The following is a 22815-nucleotide window of genomic DNA, read 5'->3' as shown; positions in this document are numbered from 1 at the left end:
AATTGTATTTAGTCATCTTATGTAACACCATTTGTAATAAGCAGCTCTTCCTGTGAACTGGGAGAGCTTCAGCATAAATGTGGTGGAACTCAAGGTGGCAGCAGACACCATCAGAGCGCTCTTTCCAGCACAGTAAGTAAAATACTCTGCAGCATTAATGGATGACAACAATACAACTGTGCCATATGGTGGTAGTCAAAGGGGACCAAAAGTTTTCAGCAATGGAGGCAGCGAGAGTGTACTACTGTCTTGGCAAAAGGAAGGTTTTCAATCAAAGCGACTTACGTAAGAAGCTCACTGATCAGTCAGAGGCAATGCAAGTCAGGATGGGTTTATAAAATAAATTTGGATTTAACACAGTGAGCTCTGGGAAATTATTCTTGGGGTGCTTGACTGTTATGTGATAGTTTCCAGGTCTTTTTGCAAGTAAAATATCTTAAAATATATGAGCTCTCTGTTTTATATCAGCAGCAATTAAGATTGTACATTAAATGCTATTCAGTGTATGCAGTTTCTTTGCTTTGAAAACTTCAGAGAAACTGCTACAGGAATATATGCTACATTACTAGTTAAAATCAAAACCCCACTCAACCAAGTGTTACATAGAATATGACAAAAACTTCTGACTCTTCCTTGAGCAAAGTATGAGACATACAGTTAAGAAATATTTTTGCTTCAGGTCAGAAACAACCAGCTGTTAACAGCGAGTGCCAGGACAGAACTGCCAAGATGATCAGAAATGAATAACTCTGCCCACTAAGTGATAAACCTGCTTTGACCCTTGTGAATGGTAGAGGAATACAGGAGCCAAAAGATTTATCGTTATCCCTAAGTTTCAGCTACTGTATACTTTAAAACTTAGTGTCAGAATTCAGTTAGCTGCATAGTCACTTGGACAGACTATTGGTGAGTGATGGGGCAGCTAAGCCACTAGTTGGAATAGGAATAACTGCATTCCATTCAGCTCATGTTCTGGATGTGGCACCTTCAAGTACTCGTTAAATCTAAATCCTTCAATACCTTAATCTCTTCCTTTTTTTTTTTTTTTTTTTTTTCTTTTGTGGCTTGTGCTATATGCGAACATTCCCTTGACTAATAGGCAGGGTGCTGCAAACGATTTTGAGCTAGTGTTAAATAAAACTGTCAGATTAGTAACTGTTCTTTGTCACCGAATTAAAGAGGTTTAGTTGTGCTTTAAGAAGGATGAATAGAGTTAAGAGGCATACTGTGCGTAGAGGTGAGTCAAAATAAAAAGACTTAAAGCCCTGGTTTGACATGAAGTGATTATGTGGCCATGCAGTGAATTGTTTTTAAAAAGTGGGGAGAGATGAGAGAGTTCTGTTATTTTTAGATGTTGTCTACCTTTTTGTTGGTTGGAGGGTTTTTTTGCTTAGTTTGCAAGATTAGTTGTTTGTATTTTCTGTTTCTGCTGGTACTACATTAGCTAAGAACAGGGAGTGACAGCGGCTGTGTAAGCTGAGAGCAACTCCAAACACTCACTCGCTTTTTGAAGTGTGAGCTAAGCCAAGAAGCGTGGAGGGAAAGAACCAGTAACCCAAAACTTGAGCAGTACTAGTTCAGCTAGGGTGGCACGAGGATTAAGATGGATGGATTTAAATTAGTTCCACTTCAGTAAATAAAATGAAAATTGATATGGCTTACTGGCGACATGGGAATACAAAACTTTTGTATATACAGTACACATCATTACCACTGGAAGCAGCAAGTCAGATGGCACAAGTATTTCCAGAAGGAGAAGTAGATATGATTTAAACCTTCCATTAACTTGCACAATTTGGTTGCAAAGAATGCTGTGGATGAAATTCCTGTTTCTTTGTGGCTCTGTAATTGACAGAGATTTTTGGACATGAGCATGCATTTGGTTATGTAGATAATTTAGATGAATCTTGTTTTCTTGTAGGAACATTCCTGGGCACCTCGAAGTTTACTTAATTTAGCAAAACTGCTAAGGATATAATTAAAATGGAAAGTGTTTAAGCACCAATTGCAACGTAATTCTAACCTTAAAAAGTCTTTATCATACAGTGTATACATAGAAAAGACATGTTCAGTTCTGCTACATAGTTTATGTAGTATTTTTATGCAGTATTAATAAGTGAAATATACATTAACACTTGCATTTTTTATCCTTCAGGTTTGACTTTAATTACAGTGTTTTAGTTGTTAATAAAAGTGAACTATCTTTTAACATTCCACGTCAGTTTTGTGAAGTCTTGGAGAAATTTCAGATACTGTATGACCAACCTTGTCATGTCATTAAGGTCTTAAATTTTGTTCGTTTAGTCACAGTTGTCATATGATTCTTAAGTTATACAAACTTGACACGTTTAACATTCGTGCAGCTAGTAAAGGATGTCATCAAGTTTTTGCTGCAAGAATAGATTTAGTGGGAGAGAATTGCTATGTGAGCTATTTAAAGAGGAAATGAGGAAGAATCTTAATTTTAAAAAGACCTTTCCTTCTTAGCTATTTTTTTTCTTGAAGTTTCTTGAATCTATATACCACTCAGCACTCAGGAGATGGTTGCATATTATTTACTGAATATTTAACAGCTGTAATCTTTTAGACTGCACACAGTATTATTTTTAATTGCTTTTTTTCCCTCTAGGCATTATTTAGTATTTCATGGTCTGTCTCTTTCTTTCAGGGTGAATATATTAAAAATTTCCTTTAAAAGGAAAAAGTTTTTTATACAACAACGGCAAAAACATGTAAGTAGTCATTTCACTTTGTTTTGATTAAATGGTTGTGTTCAAATTTTTGGCCTTAAAATACAGACAATGGAGGGCTGGATCTGTAGGTGCTATGTTATGATAGTTTGCTTTTGAAATTCTGTTTCATTAACTTTCCCTTGCTATCATGGTCCTTTTTATGCTTATTCTGCTTCCCATTTTTGTTTCCTTTCCAACATGGAGTACTTCAACCTTCAGTCTGTTGGACCGTGTCCTTTTAACAAAGGTATATTTACCCCTGCAGACTTGGGGGAAACACAGATGTTCATCCCCTCTCTAGATTTAGTAACCTAGCATTTTTCTTGCAAGTAACTGCTGCTCTTTTCCTGGCTCACTGTGCCCTGTAGAGCACCTTATGGCATTGAATCTGCTGAACAGCTGCTTATCCTGTCTGGAAGAACTTTGTGAAGTCCCTTCTGGTTTTGGAACTCAGAATTCTGGGGGAGAGGAAGGTACCTGGAGGAAAGGGGAGCTCTGCTGCTGACAGATACGAGATTGGGAACGGGGATAGTGCATAACCCAGCGAACACAGATTGCTAGAGAAGTCTTTTTTGGTTTTGATTGATTTTTCGGTGGTTGTTTTTACCCAAAAAGGGGAGTATTTTTTTTTTTTTTTTTTTTTTTTTTTTTTTTCCCCTAGATTGGGTATTTTGAAAACTTAAGGAGTGTGCATACATGTACACATTCCTGTGTCAGGGCTCCTGTGTAAAGAAAGTTGAAATCTAGAGGTATTGCTGCTGCACTAATGCGTGGATGCAGATGGAGTGCACCAATGATAATATTTTGTCTTGTGGGTATCATTACCTACCAGCGAATTGTCTCAAGTTTTTTTCAAACCATAGGTTTCAAAACATTATTTGTATGTAAATTTTTTTCAGTGTGTTCAAATATGTTTTACTATGTAAAGAAATGAGTGAGTAGTAAGTCACTACTTGTGAGTTGAATTGTATTACGTGATGTATTTGTATTACATGTACAAGTATCACTTTCTAGATTTGAGATCTAAAAATTCACTGATTAGTAGTGTTAAATTCCAGGTATTTTTCATTATATACACTGGGAAAATAAACAGGAGCAGAGTTCTGAGAGTGATTAGTAACAATGGATAGTAAAATGAGGGTACTTACAGGATTTTAGAATCTGGAAGAATGAGGTGCCAATTAGTGACAGTCTCTGGACTTTAGCAATGAACACACATTTTAAATGCTTTGTCAAACTGAAATTCTCTTTCTGGAGACCAGTGTCACTTTGAAAAGAGCAGCATTTTTTGGAGTTTGATCATTTGAACTTTTGTTAAATGATGACAGGTCAAGGACCTTAATTTTTTTTTTTATTTCATTTTTTTTAACTAATCCCCTCTTAGGTAATCATAGTTCTTTACTTTATAACTCATTGAGATTACAGTAATGCACACTGTGTCCTGCTTAAAATTCTACAGCACTGTAGGAAAAGTAAGGTCAGCCGCGTGACCTTTCACTCTTTCTCAGTAAATATGAAAAAGCAGACCAGGTGTGCTATTAAGTCTGTAGATATAGTCATCCTGGTCAATTATCCCCCTTTGCTTGAAGTTTACGGTAGCAGTCCACATCTCTGCAGTCCTTTAATGGTTCTGCTTTGAACAGTCTGCTGTTGTAATGCAGGGGGAGCAAGGGGGCAGCTGGAATACTGCTGCTTTTCTCCTAAATGCTGGGTCACTTGAGTGGTTTCTGAAGGCAAATGTCTGAGGCAGTGTCATCTTTTTCTTGGAAGTGCATAAGGAAATAGTTAAATAAGGCTTTAAGGAAGGGAGACAGAAGAACGTGGGGAAAGAAGAGCAGATACTGCATATTAGTCGTCAGGTTTTAATTCAAGAAGGCAACAGTGCTATAACATCTCAGAATTTAGCATGTCGTATGTAGATTTCTTTCCAAAATCTACAGTTCTTAAAGGCTATGGATTTGCAGTCATCTGGGATACGCCATGTTTCATTGATTTATTCTCCTTATTTTCCTTGCTCCTTTTTTTTTTTTTTTTTTCATTTCCTTACACCACTGTTTTGAAGAATCAATTTACCTTCTCTCTCACTCTTCATTACTCACCTCCTCTTTTACCATCCTACTGCTTCAGTCTATTGATCAGCTCCTTGATAGAAGTGTGCAATATTTCTGTTTCTACTGAAGAGCTACATAAGGACCGGGAAGCAAGACTGATGAATCAGTGAATGTCTGATGTTTTAAAAGCTCGTGATACTGAGACTTAAAGGTGTAAGATTTATGGTAGGAAGAGGAGCTATGCTGATTTACAGACAACATTTTAAAGCTTCCAAAATGGAACTTTATATCAGATGTGCTTATGTAACGCTTAAAAATAACTGCTCCTTTTTTGCATTTTAGCATATATTTTTTACTTCCTATGCTGTAGACATTCCCAAATTCTCTGTGAATGTAATAGGCATTGAGTTCAGAGATGAGATGAGAGTTCTTCCTGATGTTTAAATAGCAAGATGCGCATTCTAGCCATGTTCTCTTTACCTTAATGGCCACAATTTTTTCTAATCCTCACTTCTTGAGAATGACTAAAATAACATTCTTTAGGAACTTGTGTTGAGAAGGATGATAGGCACTAAATCTGTGGAACCCATTAAAACCTTATTCATCCTATAAAATAGTGAATTGATTTAATGGCATGTGAGGTGGCCTGTTAGTGAGCCAGATAGTTAATAAAAGTTTTTGTTTGTTTGTTTGTTTTTTAATTTAAAAACAATATATTTTCCTAAAACTTCTTAAAAGTATTTGTCTCAGTATGTGTCTATATTTAAACTCGCAGCCCAGTTAAAAGTATTTAGGAAGATTCTGTGTCAACAGTTGGGATAAACGCACTTGTGACCAAGATTTGCTACTCTTTTCAAACCTAAATTTAAACATGGAGAACTAGGTATACTTAATTCCTTACCTTTATACAATGGCTTTTCAGTGTAACTGAGATGTTCAGATAAGCTAATTTTTATGCCTATTGAAAGACCAATGCTCTAGACCAAAAAAATCAACCCCGAGTATTTCCTTTAATTTGTTATATAAAACACTTCAAGAGGTATTTAGCCAACAGAATAGGTTAGAAATGCTTTTTGTCATTAAAGCTTTAAGTGCTGTGTGCTTTTTATCTTGCAAGAAATTCTGAGTTAAAATTTCACAGTGTCTGCACACATTATCTTATATAAACTAATTAGAAGTAACTGTGGTGAGCTGACAAAGATGAATTGGTTCCAGCACGCTTGAGGGTCAAAGAGAGAACCCTACTTAAAAAATAAAATAAAAATGTTTCTTGTTTTAATAGATATAGGAAGAATACGCCTGATAGATTACAATCAGTTAAACACTTTGTAATGCCTAAGTGATATTAAAGGGCAAACCCTTTTTAGCTTTCTCTTGTGATTCTCATTGTTTGCTGAGTTTTGCTTTGTTTACAAAATAGAGAATCTGTAAGTGAAGTCATTGCAGTAGCTCAAGTGTTTTGCACAATGTGGTGTTGATCTCTGATACCTGATATTTAACAAATGTTACGGAGAAAGAAAAAGAATACAAGGAATACCATTTGATTATCCCAGCCAAAATGGTCTGTAGTTCCATTTTGTTGTTTGATTGTGAACAAACAAAAGGACCATGCAACTAGAAATTAGGATGTTGTCCAGGTGGGACACTGATTTATTGCTGAAGTCTGTGGAAAAGAGTTTTATTAGGTTTCCAAGTCATTTAATAAAGAGGCTTTACAACCCAAATCCTGATGTCCTCCAAAGTATGAACTAGAAAGAGAGCTTTACCAACATGGCCACCTGCCTAATTATATGTTTTGATATCAAAATTAAGTCATAATTCCAAAAAATAGCTGCAAAGGATAAACGAAGCTGCAAGCTTGCTGTATTTTTTTTCACTGAAGTGCTGAGATCGGATAGCAGTGAACTCAGGTATCCCCTTACCTTGCTTATTACACATACCTTTCTCCTCTGTGCTTTACACTTTGTTCTGCTTTGTTTGTGTTAATAACTTCATTAGCTAGCCAAAGCTGTATCTTGTGCAAAACTCTCTGGAGCACTGAGACCTGCAATAGTTCAACAAGTGCTGTAATTGTCCAGCGCATAAATGTGGGTGGTACAATTGTGTTACACCCGTGTATCACTGAGCACTGAACTTGTAAGTTTGTACGGGGAGACACAAGCTTTCCATTCTGCTTCCTTTTGATCTCCTTATTTTGACCTTGTGTTATCATCCAGAAGACAGGATTGGATTTGAAAAGCAGTAGCAGCAGCTCTAGTCCTTCAATTGCTTTTATTTCCCCAGAAGTTAACATCTTTAGTATCTTCTAAAAGAATATAAGGCAGATGCTTTTTGCATTCTAGCTCTTGAAACAACATTTATATGAAGTCTTATGTGAAGAGTTTGAATTCAAAGATAGATTTTTTTTTTTTTCATTTCTACATTGCACCCTTAATAAAATGGCTAAGAGATTTGTTTGTCATAGGAGGTCAAGATCTGACTGGAAATCTGAAAATCTGCTTAGCTGTTTAGTATTACACTTACATATGCAAAACCTCTGGCACTCTAGACTTAAATATTTCATTAAATTAACATTATAATGATCAGGAACTGATTGTTAATAATATTAATGTTTCTTACACTTTTAAAACATTCACTGTGGAATTTTGAATTTTGTATATTCACAGGGCTGTTTCATCCACCTCCAGCTCAAAGCCTACTGTATGATGAATTTTTGTTTTCCTAAATGTAGTTCGCTTATTTAGGCTAAAAGTAATTTCATTGTTATTTATATGATAGGTTTATGACCTTGTTTGCTCTGTTTGATCTGCTTCTGTGTATTGAAACATAAATTTTCTTACATTACAGAATGAGTCCAGAGAGCATATTGTTGCCTTCAACATGTTAAATTACAGAGCATGCAAAAATCTGTGGAAGTCTTGCGTAGAGCATCACACGTTTTTTCAGGCAAAGAAGTCGCTACCTCATGAAAAAAAGATACTGTCACATTATTGGACTCTGGGTTCTAGAAATCCAGCAAAGTAAGTATTGTGTGAAAGCATGTTTTACATCGTAAATGGGGAAGGGAGGACTTGTGTCAGAGATAGCTGAAGTTGGAGTTGCAGAGCTCAGTTCTGCTTACTGCTGCATTGGTCTTTGTAAACTGTTGGATAAAATATGTATCTTTTTTTCCCTTTCTTTCCCCAACATGTTTTCATTACAGTGGAATATTCATAAGAAGTTATTGAATATAAGTATGTTTTACTGGTATTTTTTCAACTTGCCTTTTCAGTTTAAGGCATAAAAACACTTGAAAGTAAATATGTTATGTGGCTAATGATCCAATAAGACAGTTTGCAGAACAGATTTGTTTTGAACTGTTTACTCCTTATTGTTATATACACAGTTTAATATGTTAGTACCATGCTCTTCAGAAATTGCCCTAATTGAGTACCAGGATGCCAATTAGTGACATGGAGATGAATATATTTTTCCCATCCAAACATTGAAGATACCACTGTCATGACACTTCTTATTGTTTATTTGCTTTGTTGACTTCTGCTAGTCATTGAGCTGGTAGTTTCATAATGGTATCACAGATCTAGTTCCTGAAAAGTCGTACTTCAGAGCCTGTCATATTGCATGAAGTTAGGATTGACTCTTCCCATATGCACCATCTGGGCTGGAAGTCTTACATCATTATCCTCTCTGAGGATAATGGTTTTGGACAGTTCTTTAGTTCTTTGGTTATCTGTACTCTGTGTAGACTTTCTGAAAAGCTGCTTGTTTTGATGTTTTTTGGAGAAGTGTTTTAATTTTCTCTCCATTATTTTTGCAGTGTGTTCACTTCACTGTTGTTCCTTTTATTTAATTTGTCTGATTATCTTTTTCATACTTGGGCATAGATTCAGATTCTAACTGATGTCATCATGCTTCAAGTAGCTTCCCAGACTTTGTGGCTGGATTTTCATATTCTCATGTCTCTTTTAATACTGCATAAATTTGTAGCAAGGGAGGGGACTAGCATTGCCTGTATATTAGGGCAGTAAAGCCACAAGGGTTGTCCCAGCCACAAGAATGTTCATAAAATTCTGTTTTCCACTGGAGTGGAATTTCCATATTTTTACCTTGTAGTAGATCATACTAAGTGTTTAAACATCTGTATTTTGAGGATTAGCTCCTTTATGGGTTGTTATGAACTTGTTCTTCCGATGCTGATGGTATTGAGGAGGTGACTTTCTCAAAGCTTTCTCTAATGGTGTATTTCTGTAATGGACATGTCAACCAACGTGGCATCATTCTGGAAACAGTATATATATATATTGTTAAAGTGGTTCTGCACTGTTAAGCCACTAGTGAAATGTCTATAATCTTTTGCCTATACTTGAATAGTTTTGTCAGACACTATTGGTTTGGTGCCAATATAACATACCAAATTTCCTGTTTTCCCCTCCATCTTCTTGAACACAATTAGGTTAAAAATAACTCTCAGAGACGGTTATTTTTACCCAGGTTTTTAATTAGCATTGTAGCAGGGATGAACAGTTTTATTGCCACGAGTAAGGGACAGCTAATGGCTCTGTGACTGAGGGATAAGAACAGGGGACTCTTTAAAACATGAATTATGAAATTGACTTTCAAAACGTATTTTATTTCATTGAATTTTCCTATGCAAAATAATTAACAAGTTTTTATTTTTGTTTTCTTTTCAGGTCTGTAAACAGCCAGTACTGCAGAAAAGTCATAGGTGGGATGGTTTGGAACCCATCTATGAGGAGATCTTTATCTGTTGAGCATTTAGAGACCAAAAGCCTTCCTTCTCGATCCCCTCCTATTACCCCTAATTGGTAAATCACGTTTCAGCCTTTACCCTCCCTTCCAGCCTCCTACCTTTTCTAATTGTATGTATTCTAGCAGACTAGTTATGTAGTGCCTACGTACACATTTAAATATGCTGGTATTTTGAGAATAGATATGATGACAGCAGAAGAGTGGGTATCATTTACCTCCACATCAGCAAAGTTTTTGATAGTGTCTGTAAAAATGTTCTATCCACGTTATGATACTTTGTTCTGGATAGGTGGACAAACAGATTAAGAAAAAATATGGGTGGGGTGGGGGTGGGGGGTTGGATGACTGCAATAATTTCTACCCTACCTGAAGACTAGTAACAAGTGGAGTAACAACCTGGATATATTAACAGAAGCACAGATGGTAGATCAAGGAAGTGAGTTATCCCCATTTTGTTCAGCATTCATTAGACCTTCATCTAAAATGCTGCAAACAGTTTTGGGCCCACCAATACAAACAGGAGTGAGCTCAGCAAAAGCCAACAGCTACCAAGACAGCTATGGGGCCAGAGCACTTCCTCTGTGAGGCTGAGATAAGGTATTAGGAAGAAATTCTTTATTATGAGGGTGGTGAGGCACTGGAACAGGTTGCCTAGGGAAGTTGGTGATGTCTCACCCCTAGGAGGGTTCAAGGCCAGGCTGGATGAAGCTTTGGGCAGCCTGGTTTAGTGGAATGTGTCCCTTTCCATGGCAGGGGGGTTGGAACTAGGTGATCTTTCAGGTCTCTTCCAACCCAAGCCATTCTATGATTCTTCGATTATAACTTCAACAAGTCCAGGCAGCATTTGGGGGACACACGTGTACTGAACCTAGCATACCATAACAATTTTTTTAAAAACTGATATATCCACTATTTAAGATGAGACCTGTGCACCTAACATATAAAGACTTTAGGACATAGATTGCAGTAGGATTGAAATCACCTTGAAAGAATTCTACATGCTATTCAATTACAACCTACCTACCTGTATTCATGTTCCTTTTTTTAAGGCGGAGTCCTAGACTACGTCATGAAATTCGTAAACCACGACACTCATCTGTAGATAACCTTACAAATGAGATTACCTATATTACTGAAACAGAGGATGTTTTTTATACGTATAAGGGCTCTCCAACATCAAAAGACAGCGATTCAGAGTTCTCTCAGAACCGTAGTCCACAGAGGAGGTAAGACCTTCAGCAAACAGTTCATTGCCTATTTTGATTTAAAACCAAAACAGCTTTGGCACAAAACAGTCATAAGTTATAATATTAAAGTTCTCAGTAGCTGAGTTCTCAGTAAAATTAAAGAAGACATGCCTGTTCGTACCTGTAATATCCCATTTCCAAGTAGCTTCTGCAGCCCTTTCTGACCTGTTGCAAACTTTCTTTCTTTTGGGGAACCTTTATTGAACTCTTAAGAGTTGATTTATGTTCCCCATTATCAGTTCCAGCTGAGTTGAAAGACTTACTGCATTTGATTAAACATGCGAACATAATACGAGCAGTCATCCATCTTTCTCTTTCTCAGAGGAACTGTAGATTGCCTCTCTGAAGGCAGTCTCTTCTTTTCACCTTCAGCTACTTTGCTCTGTGCCAGTTGTTCTCCCTTGTGGCAGTCTAACCACTGCTAGGTTTACTTTCAGGGCTTGAAGCTCCTATCTTTGTACAGTGATTATATATTTGCTTATATATTATATTCAATGTATGTCTTTCCTATTACTTTATTCATGAGTAATTTATTCATTGCATATTAATGCAATGTTAACTTAAAAATAATAATAAATGTATCAAGGCATTGATCGGTCAATTTCAGAAAGAAAACAGAGCTACTTTGCAACTTTCAGATGGGAGAATACTGTGCATTAAAATGCAGCTTCATTTATAATGTTATAAAAGGAAAACAGTTTCTGGTGGCCCCTTATAACTCAAAAGCATGATGTATTTTGAGCAGCAATGTATTAGTGCAGGTTGAGAAGAATAACCTATCTCTTTGATGGTGTGCAACCACTAGCTGTGGCTGCAAATCCTGGACATGAAGTGTTTTCATCGTATTTGAAGACAACGTTATTGTTACTACATCATAGCAGAGAGGTTTCTATGAAAGAACTGAAAATTTAACGTGTTGTATGCATATTTGGAGCTTGTCACTGTGGTCTTTGAAAATATTTTTCTCTTATTCTTATTGGAAGTCAGAGGAACCGTAGTACTAGTAGTATCAGTAATAGCCATAATAATATATGTGATGATGCCTCTAGATGTTATAAACAGTCATAGATATTAAACCACATCTTTCCTGTGTTATGACGTGCACAGGCAGATTATACATTTGCAGAAGTAGTTTTAAAATAAAGTCAATGAGAGGAAGATCATATGAGGAGATGATGAGTATAGAAGTTGTAGACAAAAAAATAAAAAGCCACTCTGTGTGACTGTGACTGGTAGATTGTGTCCTGCCTTCAACTTTCTTGTTGCTTTTATTGTTTTTTCTTCAATTTTCTTTTTAGTTTTCTTCCTCTGCATTTTTTCTCCTTCCTGTTTCACCTTTCCTATGTCTGCTGAGAGTGGAGGGAGAAAGCCTGTTTTTGAAGGTATTTCTCCCAGTGAAAATAAGGCATTCTAAAGTTGAAAATAGCACGTTGATTTCTTTTCCGAGCAGTGAAAGATTCTGCTGTATCACTCACTCTGGAGAAAACTATGTTATAGAAAACTAGGTTTGTATGAATTAATAAGTTATTCCCAACATATTCTTTGTTTCTTTGGAATATTTATAGTATTTGATACTATACAGAACTGCAAAAATGCTTGCATAAATCTGATGAACTGTTAGGCTTTTGTGAAATAAAATGGTCATTAATACCTCAAAAATTGAGGTCAAATATGCAGTAACCAGACAAATACAAAAATGTTTCTTCTCTAAACTGAAATTTCAACAGTTTATATTAGTCCACATTCCGATTTTTTATTCCTATATGTTCTTACTTTAGCCATTACTTGCCTCACTCCGTTTGTTGAAAGATAAAAAGTAAAATTTAGTCTATATGTGTGGACAAATCTTTCTTTCTCTGAGTGCTTTATTGAAAGAGCTATCTACCAGATAAATCTGCTTTATAAGAAAAAAGCTTAACTAAAAAAGGGCAGGTTTAGATTAGATATAAGGAAGAAATTCTTTACTGTGAGAGTGGTGAGGCACAGGCTGCCCAGAGAAGCTGTGGATGCCCCATCCGTGGAAGTGCTCAAAGCCAGGTTGGATGGGGCTTGGAGCAACCTGATCTAGTGGGGGGTGTCCCTGCCCATGGCATGGGGTTTGGAAACAGATGATCCTTCAGATCTCTTCCAACCCAAGCCGTTCTATGAACTTGCATTTCTTTAGTATTAAGTATAGACAAACATTTGTCCTGGACTTCTGGAACAGTTCAGGAATATTTAGTTTTTAACTAGCAAACACCGTACAGTGTACTGATAAATCTTTTAAAGCTATCTTACCTATTTTTGCTGTGCTTGTCTTTAGTAGATTTGAATTGACGTGATTGAAACATGCTTTAGAAAAATACTGAAACTGAAAATCTGTCATTGCTTTTCTTGTAGAGGAGGGCCAAGAGTATCTTCTTATTGTCCTGACATTGTCTTTAGAGTGCTCATTTTTCTCCCAACCTGCAGTCTCATGTTATCAAAAAAAGGTGTTAATTAATACTGATTATAAATGATGCATATTTTTGATGTGAAGAAATAATCCACAACAATGTGGAGAGTTACTAGCAAGCAACTGTAAGACGGTGATTTTTAATCGCTAAATTGTTAGATCTGGAACCTTGAATCTTAATCATATAGCTGCCTTTTTTATTATGAAATATGTTTGCATCAGTTTCATTCACTATCTGAAGCTCAAGACTGTTCAAGATGCAATTAGCACAGCATATAGCTATTTATTTTTCAGACTGCCGTGAGCATTTTAGGGATAGGGGGAATGGCAGAAAGTTATTGCTTGTTTTTACATCAGACCCTGGGTAATGTTTTAAGTCATTTTCCTCAAGACACAATTACCTTCAAACTGTTCTGTTTGCTTTTGGGGACACATTTATAGATAAAACTTGTGTATCAAGACTTACTGTGTACTTAATCCTTCCAAGGCATGCTTGGAATCTTGGTGGACATTGGAGTTTCAGAAGATAGATAATGTTGCTGTCAGAGTGTGTAAACATGCTCTAATTTCCCTATAAACCTTTTTTTCCTCCTGACAATACCAAGTATAATTATTTTTAATCGATTTTTCCTTGCTGTATTTAATCATTTAAGGGTGATTTAAGGGTCTTAATCAGTTATGTTCTATTTTGTTTCTAAAAACCAGTGCAAATTAGAAAACGAATTATGGGGAACAGTTCTTAGTTTAGAAGACTTGAAACATATCAATTATTAATATCATCTTCAATTTCTTCTTCCACTTATTAAATATATTGTACTGTATCAACATGTCAACACCTAGAACTGTTTCCTGTTAAGTAATTAAAATAACCATGCTGGACATGAGGGCCAAGGATATTTTTTCATTTATTGTATTGTTTCCCTGAAGAACACGGTGATCGTTTTAAGAATGTACTTTGAGTGAATGTTCTACTTTCTAAATACAATTTGAGGAATATCCTACAGGTTGTGGCTGGAAAAAAAAGACAATTAAAAATTAGAGTGAACTTTGAACATAGGCAAACTACAAAAAAACAGGGCAAGCTTGTCTTTTGTTTTGTACTGGTGTAGCTAGACTGCTCCTGCTACCCAAATTATCTAAGGTACTATCATATTCGAGTACAATTTGAGGCTGAGCCATAGACAAAAGAAGCAATTTTTCTCTCTCAGATTAGAGTCTGCAGAAAAGATTGGAGCTATTACATACATATTATAGACAAAAAAAAAAAATTGCTCTAATCCCAAAGGAACATATATTAAAGAGAGCTTTATTCACAGGGAATGAATAGGTTTGCTTTTCCAAGCCACGCCATCTCAAATCACAGCTGCATACAAAACCTGTCATTAAAGACAGTGCTGAAGAGGACTTCAAGAAGACTTTTGTTTAGTCCAGGGCTTCCCAGCCTTTGTGAAGTAAACTTCCCTGTCAATTTTTTCTCCTCTTGCTTGCTGTGCTGCTGTCCGTCTCATCTGACTGCTGCTGCCACTGCAAAGTTAACACTGATGCATGCATGGAGTCTACACTGACACTTCCCAAGCCTAATAGGTTACTTTGTTGTTATACCACACTTTTATCATTGCTGTGCTGCCTCACCAGTTCAGAACAGGTAATTTAGTCTATCTTCTGACTATATCTTTGCTAGCTATGTTCACTACATTTATCCTATGCCTGCATACATACATGTATATGCATTACTACTATTATTTCGTTTTTCAAATGATTACAAGAATAATACTAAAGTAAAACATACTATTTAGTAAGTGTGCTTGTTTGGTAACTCTTTTTCAGTTAAAATTAGCTTTCCCTAGTCTTGACTTGAGCTTCCCTGGAGGTGTTTTGCTCTTCATTGATTTGCATTTTCTTCACTGAAGCACTGCTGTTACTGACTTGCTACACATTTCATTTTAAGCAAGATAGAAAATCCATTTTTTTTTTTGTTATGTTACATATCTTCAGAAGTCTTTAAACATTGAGGTATACATTAGGGAAGAGCTATGAATATGAAGGTTTATGGCATCCCTTTAAGATAGATAGAAAAAAAAATATATGGATTTATTATTTCTAAGGTCTGCTGAAAAGCTGCTTTAATTTATTTTTTTTTTCTCCTGAAACTGTTTGTGTCATACCAACAGGCTACCAGACATGAAACTATCCTGATAGGTTGATTTGTGAAATGGGGAATCTTGCCTTTGGGAAAAAATATTCTGTGATAGATCTATATTATGACTCGTTATTTCTAAAGGCAGGCTGATGGAGTTGTGCAGGGAATTCTTTTCAATTGCACTTTTCTTCTTTTTTTTTAAACCTGCTATGTACCTGAAGATTATCACTGTTGCAGTCTTTCTTCATAAGGGTACCCTTGCAGCTTCCAAATTTGGAATGAGGAAAACTTCTCTGGTAGTGAAGAACGAATTATTACCCATTTGTCTTTCTGTGACATCAACACAATCTCTACGCTGCTGTGTCATTTGAGGGCAAGAAGCTATAGTAAAAATTAAGTAGTCCTATTGAATTATGATATTGTTTCAGGACCGTGTTAGGATATTCCAAAATAGCTACAATTTTATTAGTAACCTTCAAATCTATGTATTTAGCTGGAGCAATAGATTGATTACATTATGGGATCATAATCTAGCATGCTTGATCTTATCAAGATTGATCGTGTCAAGAAACTAATTTTTGTCTTGACACAGCACTGTCCATCCCCAGTGTAAAATCTGTTTCTCAGTATTGACATCTATTTAAAAAAAAAAAAAAGAAAAAAAAAAAGTAGCTGATGTATGGGGAATGTCAACTGAATATCTATCATACCTAGTAGTTTATGTGTAAGATCCTTCAATGCTGATTTGAAAGAACCTGGCATATCCTTTGCCTTCTATTAAAGAAGAGAAAATTAAAAAGACTAAAATGAGTTTGCTTGTTTCCTCATTTTGTAGATGTAAATGGTTTGGTAATACATATTTTAAACACTTTGTAATCTTGAAATCACAATGGCCAGGGGTTGCCATAAAAAAAAAAAGAAAAAAAAAATAGAGGCTTTTAACTGAGTAGTATTTAGGGAGCTTTGAACTTCATTTTTCCACACAGGTTTCTTTCTTTTTTCTCCCTTCTTGCCCCCAACAGTATTACACTGGAATTGTTAGTGCCTTAGGTGTGACATTAATGTTCACACTTCATGGTGAAATGGAAAGCGGAAGTAAATGGTTGAAAAAGAAAGGAAAAAAACGGTGAAAGCCATTGTTTTGTTAAATGTTCTTAACCACAGAGGACCCATCTGTGGGAAGGTGCATGTTTTTCAGCCTGTGACTATGAAATGGGAGGAGTATCCTCTACTCATGCCCATATTTAAGTTTTTAATCTAGCTCTGTGGGAAGACCGTGTCATTGTTACAAACACCCACGCTTCCTCCTTCACTGAATGTTGTATCATTAAAGTTAGCTGGTGTTTCTTTCAGAGATGGCAAGGCCCTAGAAGTGAAAGGTTAGTGAAAGAAATGAATTTTTTAGTGGTTCAGGGTAATGTTATTCATGTTACTTGTATGAGACCAATTTGTCCTTTATGTAAGGAGCAGAGTTTCTTTGACCTTGCAAATTCAGGTTTAATGGCTTATTTTTTAAAAAATGTATCTATGCCCCTACTATAGGTTTGTTAATGTAGTGTATGGATTGTTAATGTAGTTGTTGCATGCTCTTCTAAAGCTTCGTTCATGTTTTTGAATACACCTGAGTGCATGTTAGTAAGAATGTATAAATTCAACCACATGTACTAGGTGCTATTTTAGAGAAAAAATAACTGAGTTACTTTGAAAAGAAAAGTATCCCAGTTAAGCGGTGTGGAGGGTGTTAGTTAAACTATTCGGTTTCTCTTGTTCCCTGTGTAATGAAATAAACCAAGGCTTTAGTCTGTTTGCATAGGAGCAACTGATTCAGGAGGGTTTTTTTCGAGTAGGCTCTGCGGCCTAACAACAGATTAGCTTCAAAGTTCTGTTTAATCTGTATTTCAGAAAGAAGACTTGTAAAACACATTTCGAAGAGACATTCAAACTCATTAAAGCATAAGGCAGAAAAACTGACAGATGAGGCCTTGTATAGATCTTGTACTTATATTTAAAGACTTACTGTTGATTAATCAGCAAAATAAACCTGGCTAATTCTTCACAGATATGAGAAGAGGCAAAAGGTTGGAGTGAGGAAATCAGTCACACATTTAAGTTATACTGCCAAAAGAGGTTTATTAAGAATATGGAGTCAGTCTCTTCTTGGAAGCATGCAGCAAATATACATGTGAGGTGTTGGACCCAAGTTACCCGAGGAAGTGCTGAAAAGACACATAGAAAATAAAATTTGTGCTGAGCTTGGTTTATCCTTCAAACATATTCACATAAAGGTTGAGGTGTTTCTGTCCTTGGAGAAATTAAATTCTGAACAAAGACATGAGCACCCATATCTTACTCAGTTTAGATGACCTCCCAGGCTCCTTTCCAACCTAAATTACTTCAATTCTATGATTCTACTTACTATAAATGCAACATATTCCTGCATGAGCTTTTTCCTTAGTTAAACATGCTTGCCAAAGCTATTAACCTCTTTAACTTACAATCTAAAACTATCCTTTGCTGGTGATGCAGAAGGTATAAAGGCTACAGTCCCAGAGTTGGAGGGGAAGGAAGCAAAAGGTTGAGCTAGTATGCAAAAGGAAATTCACTGACATTATGCTATGAATTTCTGGAAGTGTATATATGCTCCTAGTGTAAGTGTGATGTATCATCTGGCAAAGTTATTGCATTGAAAATAGATTTCCTGCACTTAGCCTGCATTAGGTCAATTCTTTCAGCTTAATGTTTTGATAAACTGTAGCCACTTAGTGAGATTTGGTAAACTTGCTATGGGAACACATCATTATTTTAACTAAGATACTCATTTTTGTATACAAAATTTTTAAAGTGCTGCCATTGATGAAAGTGCCCTTGAGATGTATCCAGCTAAGTTCCAGTAACTACTACCTTGGTATAAAATTGCAAATATTTTTAAAGAACTTAATTTAAAATGCTTTTTTCCTCAGTCTTTAATCATATACAACCATGCTTAATTCCTCATTGTTACAAATCCCCTGCACTTCACAAGTCTGTCGTCCTAGTTCATGTACTTCAAACTTTCTTAAGGAAGATGCCCTCCAATGCAAGGCAGAGGATCTCAGAACATTTCCATTTCATTTCCCTTAACCTTGTCATTCCATCACTTACCATTTGCATCCTCTTCATCATCTCACTTGAACACTTTTCTGAGGCTTTTCTATTGACTAAGTTAATTAAATGGTTTATGGTCAGTAGAGGAACTGAAAGAATCCTTTCATTGGAAATGGAAGCAGCTTATCAACGTGGATGTTTGCAGCTTACAGAAAATCACTGAAACACTCATGTATACCATGAAGTCCACAAGTTTTCTCAGTAATGGCATTCAAATGTACAGCACAAAGAATCCATGTGGCCTTGCACAGTTTTTCTGTTCACAGAAATGCTTAATGTTAACTGTGCAAGTCATTCTGTAGGTAAACTTCTCTAAAAGGCAGCAAAACATGATGCTGTAAATATCTTGCAGTTATTTGGTTCATGAATAATGATCCTAGTTTAAATGGGGAGTTCTCAGAAAAGAGATAAATGGAAGTGCTGGCGTATTCGGTCTCCCCACCCCTGCAGGTGTTAGGAAGAAAAGAAGCTTAAAGAACTTTAAGAACACTGCAAGGGCAAAACCTACAGATGTTTCCTTCAGTTGTTTGTAGAGAGGGAGTTTTGCTACAGTTCTATTGTTTCAGTTGTCCCTTTTCTCTTGGGGTTTGACTTTAGCTTATCATCATCAGTTCTCAGAATAGCAGAATTCTCTGGTAGGGCACACAACTGTGGGAAGGAGGGGTCTTTCCTTGAGACTTGACACAAAAGGAGAGTGAGATTTTCACAGCAAAGTGTTCTATTGTAAAGATCATCGCTGACAGAGCAGTCCATAGTGAGTGAAAGATTGAAATAGCATCTTTTTAGACATATTGTGGAGTAAGGAAGAGGAATCACTTGTAGTTTTCAGGTGTTGCTTGCATGTTAGCTGATCCAATGGAAAGTTTAATCTCCTTGCAAGGAAGGTCTCTCTTTCTTGATGAAAAGGTTGATTGGTTGGTCTGGTGAGTGTTCTCTTTTATTGACTTAAAATATGGGGCTTGTTGCATGTTGTGAAATAAGGAAGATAAGTTAGTAAAACGTGGAATACAGTATAGCCAGAAAAGATGATCTCAATATTCCTGTTCAAAGTACTTTGTCACACTGGTGAATAATTCACTGCCAGAAGTAACATTTCATTGAGTTGCAAAGATAAAATTCTGCAGCTATGGCTTGCTGTCCTGATAAGAACTTTATGAATGAATACACAGCACTGATATATCTTGTAAGGATTGGATATATCTTGTAAGGATTTGGTCTTTTTCTAGTCTAAGTTTTTGGTTACCTTTTTATATTTTAAAAGGTTGCAGAATGATTCAGTTACTCCTTCAGATGGATATGTTTGAATTAAAGTACAATAATTCAACCTATAAATCTTCAGCAATATTACAAAGGATTATATCCCACATTTAAGTCTCCAGATATTTTATTAAGATAATTGAGAATCTGCTGTGTGACTATATGAATGGAAGTGCAAATCGTGTTTTTGTCTCAAATAACCTGACTGTCCTGTGTTGGAGATGGGAGATATTATATTAAAACAGGGACATTGTATCAGAATTTTATGTTATGTAGGCTTTTTTGTTTGTTTGTTTTAGGAGCTTTCACCTGGGTTAACATAACAGCTTGAACTCTACAAAGAATTTGGTAATAGAGCCGTATCTCTTCTGTGGCACAGCATAGAAAAATACACAGCTTCATTGTTCTTTCCCTCAGAAGGAAATCAATTAGCTCAAACTAAAATAAATTCTATGATTCTTTATTTTTAGCATGACTTCCAAAGGAAATAAGGCTTATGTCATCGTGTTGCCTGTCTGTGTTCCTTCCCACTTCAGAAAGTCTGGACAACTGCAGTCACATCTAATGTGGGGATGGAGCTTTCAAAGATGCTAACTTTGTTTTTTATGAGCTTAGTGAAAACCGGTGTATAGGTAGAAAAAACACTTGATCTTATCTTCTCTCATTGAGTAATTCCATTATGAGTTCAACAGTTGTCTGTACCTCTTAGATTGGCTGCTCAGGCACCGTGTGTGTGCATGGTGCCAAAGGATCTTTTGTACTGCTGGCAGTTAGGGAGTACAAGTATTGCGAGGATTGCAAACAAGAGAACTGAAGGTACTTGTGGGAGCATGGGGGAGAATGTCAGTGGGATCCCAAAGGTGGGGCATGAGTGCAGTAAAGAAAGATGAACAATAGTGTTGTTGTTTGTTGTTTTTTTGTGTTTTTTTGTTTGTTTGTTTGTTTTTAAAAAGTACACACAACCCAAACTTCCACAAATTCTTATTGAATCAGGTTCAATCACCATCTTTGCCTCTCAAGGAAGAATTTGTTCATCTTGTAGAATAAGGAAACTGAACTAGAATGAACCTTTTATTTCTACTGTAGTTTTTACTGAAACATAGTACGTGATTCTTAATATTAGGGTTGTTTTAGAAAACAACATTTGGAAAATCTAACTGTACTGTGAATTGCTTCCTGTAATTTGACAATTCAGCTCTGCACCCAAGCTGAACTGCTTGTTTGTATTTTTCCAGCATGGAGTTGTATTGCTTAGGCTTTTTGGTTGCTACTTACTAAATTTGTAAAGCTCTGTTCTATCTGCCATACAGACTTTAATTTGCAAGCACTTTTTTTGGGTAACCTTTACTTTCAAATTGATTATAGTATCATACTTATTATTTTAATTGATGTAATATGGTTTAACTCACTGCTTCAGGTGGTTTCTGATGAAGCTCTTCAATTGCTTCAGAAAATGCTCTATGTTATAACTTTTGATACTTTTCTCCATGTAGAGCTGCTAAGTTTTTGAATATATTTGCTACACTTAAAAAGCTATCTAATAAAACAGACAAACAGTAACATGATCTCATTTTACAATCTGACAGTTAATTTATGTCTTCACTGCTGAGTAATTATTGTGATGAAATGTTTAAAGGAAAAACAGTAGTAGACAGTACTTAAGTCCCATTCTTTTAGTAAAAAGCTGTGCTTATGTTTGTTGGTTAACTGAATTGAGTAAGATAACAGTTTTGACAGAGCACTTTATCAAAAAAAATGCCATAATTTGTGTAGCTAGGTTACTAAATTCAGGAGAAACTGGCAAAGAAATACAAACTTGAGGCAAGTCATTGCTTTGCTTTGTGTGACAGGGAGTGATATATTCATATGTGGCTTTCACCAACAAATTTTCATGTGATAAAGCTTGCTGTAAGGCAAATACCTTGATACCTTGACAGTTTTAGCCTCCAGCTGTGACCTTCTTCTGGAAAGGAGGCATCTTTTGGGGACTGTTAGCGTTAGGTCAGAGGTTGGACTCGATGATCTTGAGGTCTCTTCCAACCTAGAAATTCTGTGATTCTGTGATCTGAAAGGGTAATTGTGGTGAGGGGCTGCTGTCCCAGCAATGTACCTGAGTATCAGGGCTTGTTCCAAGCAACAAAGTCTTTCTGTTTCCTGAGGTGTTCATGACAAGTTTGTGGAAGCAGAAATGGGAGAGGAGTAACTGGATTGTAAAGGAACTGGACAGTCAGCCTAAGCAGAGTGGACTATAACTTTCCTTATTTTGTCTCTTTTGCATGTTTTATAGAATATAAGAAAGCCAGAACTGCTCCCTAATATGATTAATTGCTTCTATTTCCAGCCTCTATACTCCATTTCAGTTTTTCTTTTAAGTATGTTTGAATAAATGACAACTTCAGAAGTCCCAGAACTGCTAATTGTTGGTGGCCATGCGAGTCTTCTTAGAAAGCATCACTAAATGTTTGCACGATTTTCCAATACTTTTCCTAAGCATCAGTTAGCCACTTCTGAAAACAGAATATTGGGTTAGATAACCAATCCATCACAATGTACTGGTTCTTGCATATTTTTTCCCCTCAGTTTAAGCAAATTGTTTTTTCTAGCACAGCAAGTTTTACAATTACCTAGTTCTTTCACTCCTGGATGTGAGCAAAGAGTAGACTTTATCCACAGCAGATGCTGTGTATGAACGTTATCTTGATAATGCTTGAGGACTCTGTTATATTCAGCCAAGCTGCTCAGCAAAGAGCCCTAATTAACTGCCTTTCTTTTCTGTGCTGGATTGTCCTCACCTGTGTAGTCACTTCTACTTTAGCTATGCTTTGTGTTAAAATTCCCTGTCAGCATCTGGTCTGCTCTTACGCTAAGTGGTGCTTCTGAAGCAGCCTATGCTAATTTCTCCTTACCTACATGTAAAGAAATATAATCAGTGACATCTTCAGGCAGCGTGATCCACAGCTAAAACTTCCTGAAATGCTGTAGCGTGTCCTGTTCAATAATTGCCTCTGTAAGCTCCAGCGTAGTTGACGTTTCAGTAGCA

At 36.2% G+C, this 22815-nt stretch overlaps 1 protein-coding gene across 5 annotated transcripts in view; it reads left to right on the top strand.

The window, feature by feature from the left end:
* PTPN3 (protein tyrosine phosphatase non-receptor type 3) overlaps positions 1 to 22815 on the top strand; it is a 164242-nt gene that overhangs the window by 99517 nt on the left and 41910 nt on the right. For all 5 annotated transcript variants that reach the window (XM_084508444.1, XM_084508446.1, XM_084508447.1 and 2 more), the window contains 4 exons: positions 2669 to 2732; positions 7631 to 7803; positions 9475 to 9609; positions 10603 to 10779. In XM_084508444.1, coding sequence (XP_084364570.1) covers positions 2669 to 2732; positions 7631 to 7803; positions 9475 to 9609; positions 10603 to 10779 — 549 coding nt within the window. The remainder of the gene's footprint in view (positions 1 to 2668; positions 2733 to 7630; positions 7804 to 9474; positions 9610 to 10602; positions 10780 to 22815) is intronic.

This window comes from Aythya ferina, assembly GCF_964211825.1.
Source record: "Aythya ferina genome assembly, chromosome: 2".
NCBI classification, from domain to species: domain Eukaryota; kingdom Metazoa; phylum Chordata; class Aves; order Anseriformes; family Anatidae; genus Aythya; species Aythya ferina.
This window is presented reverse-complemented; position numbering and strand designations above follow the sequence as displayed.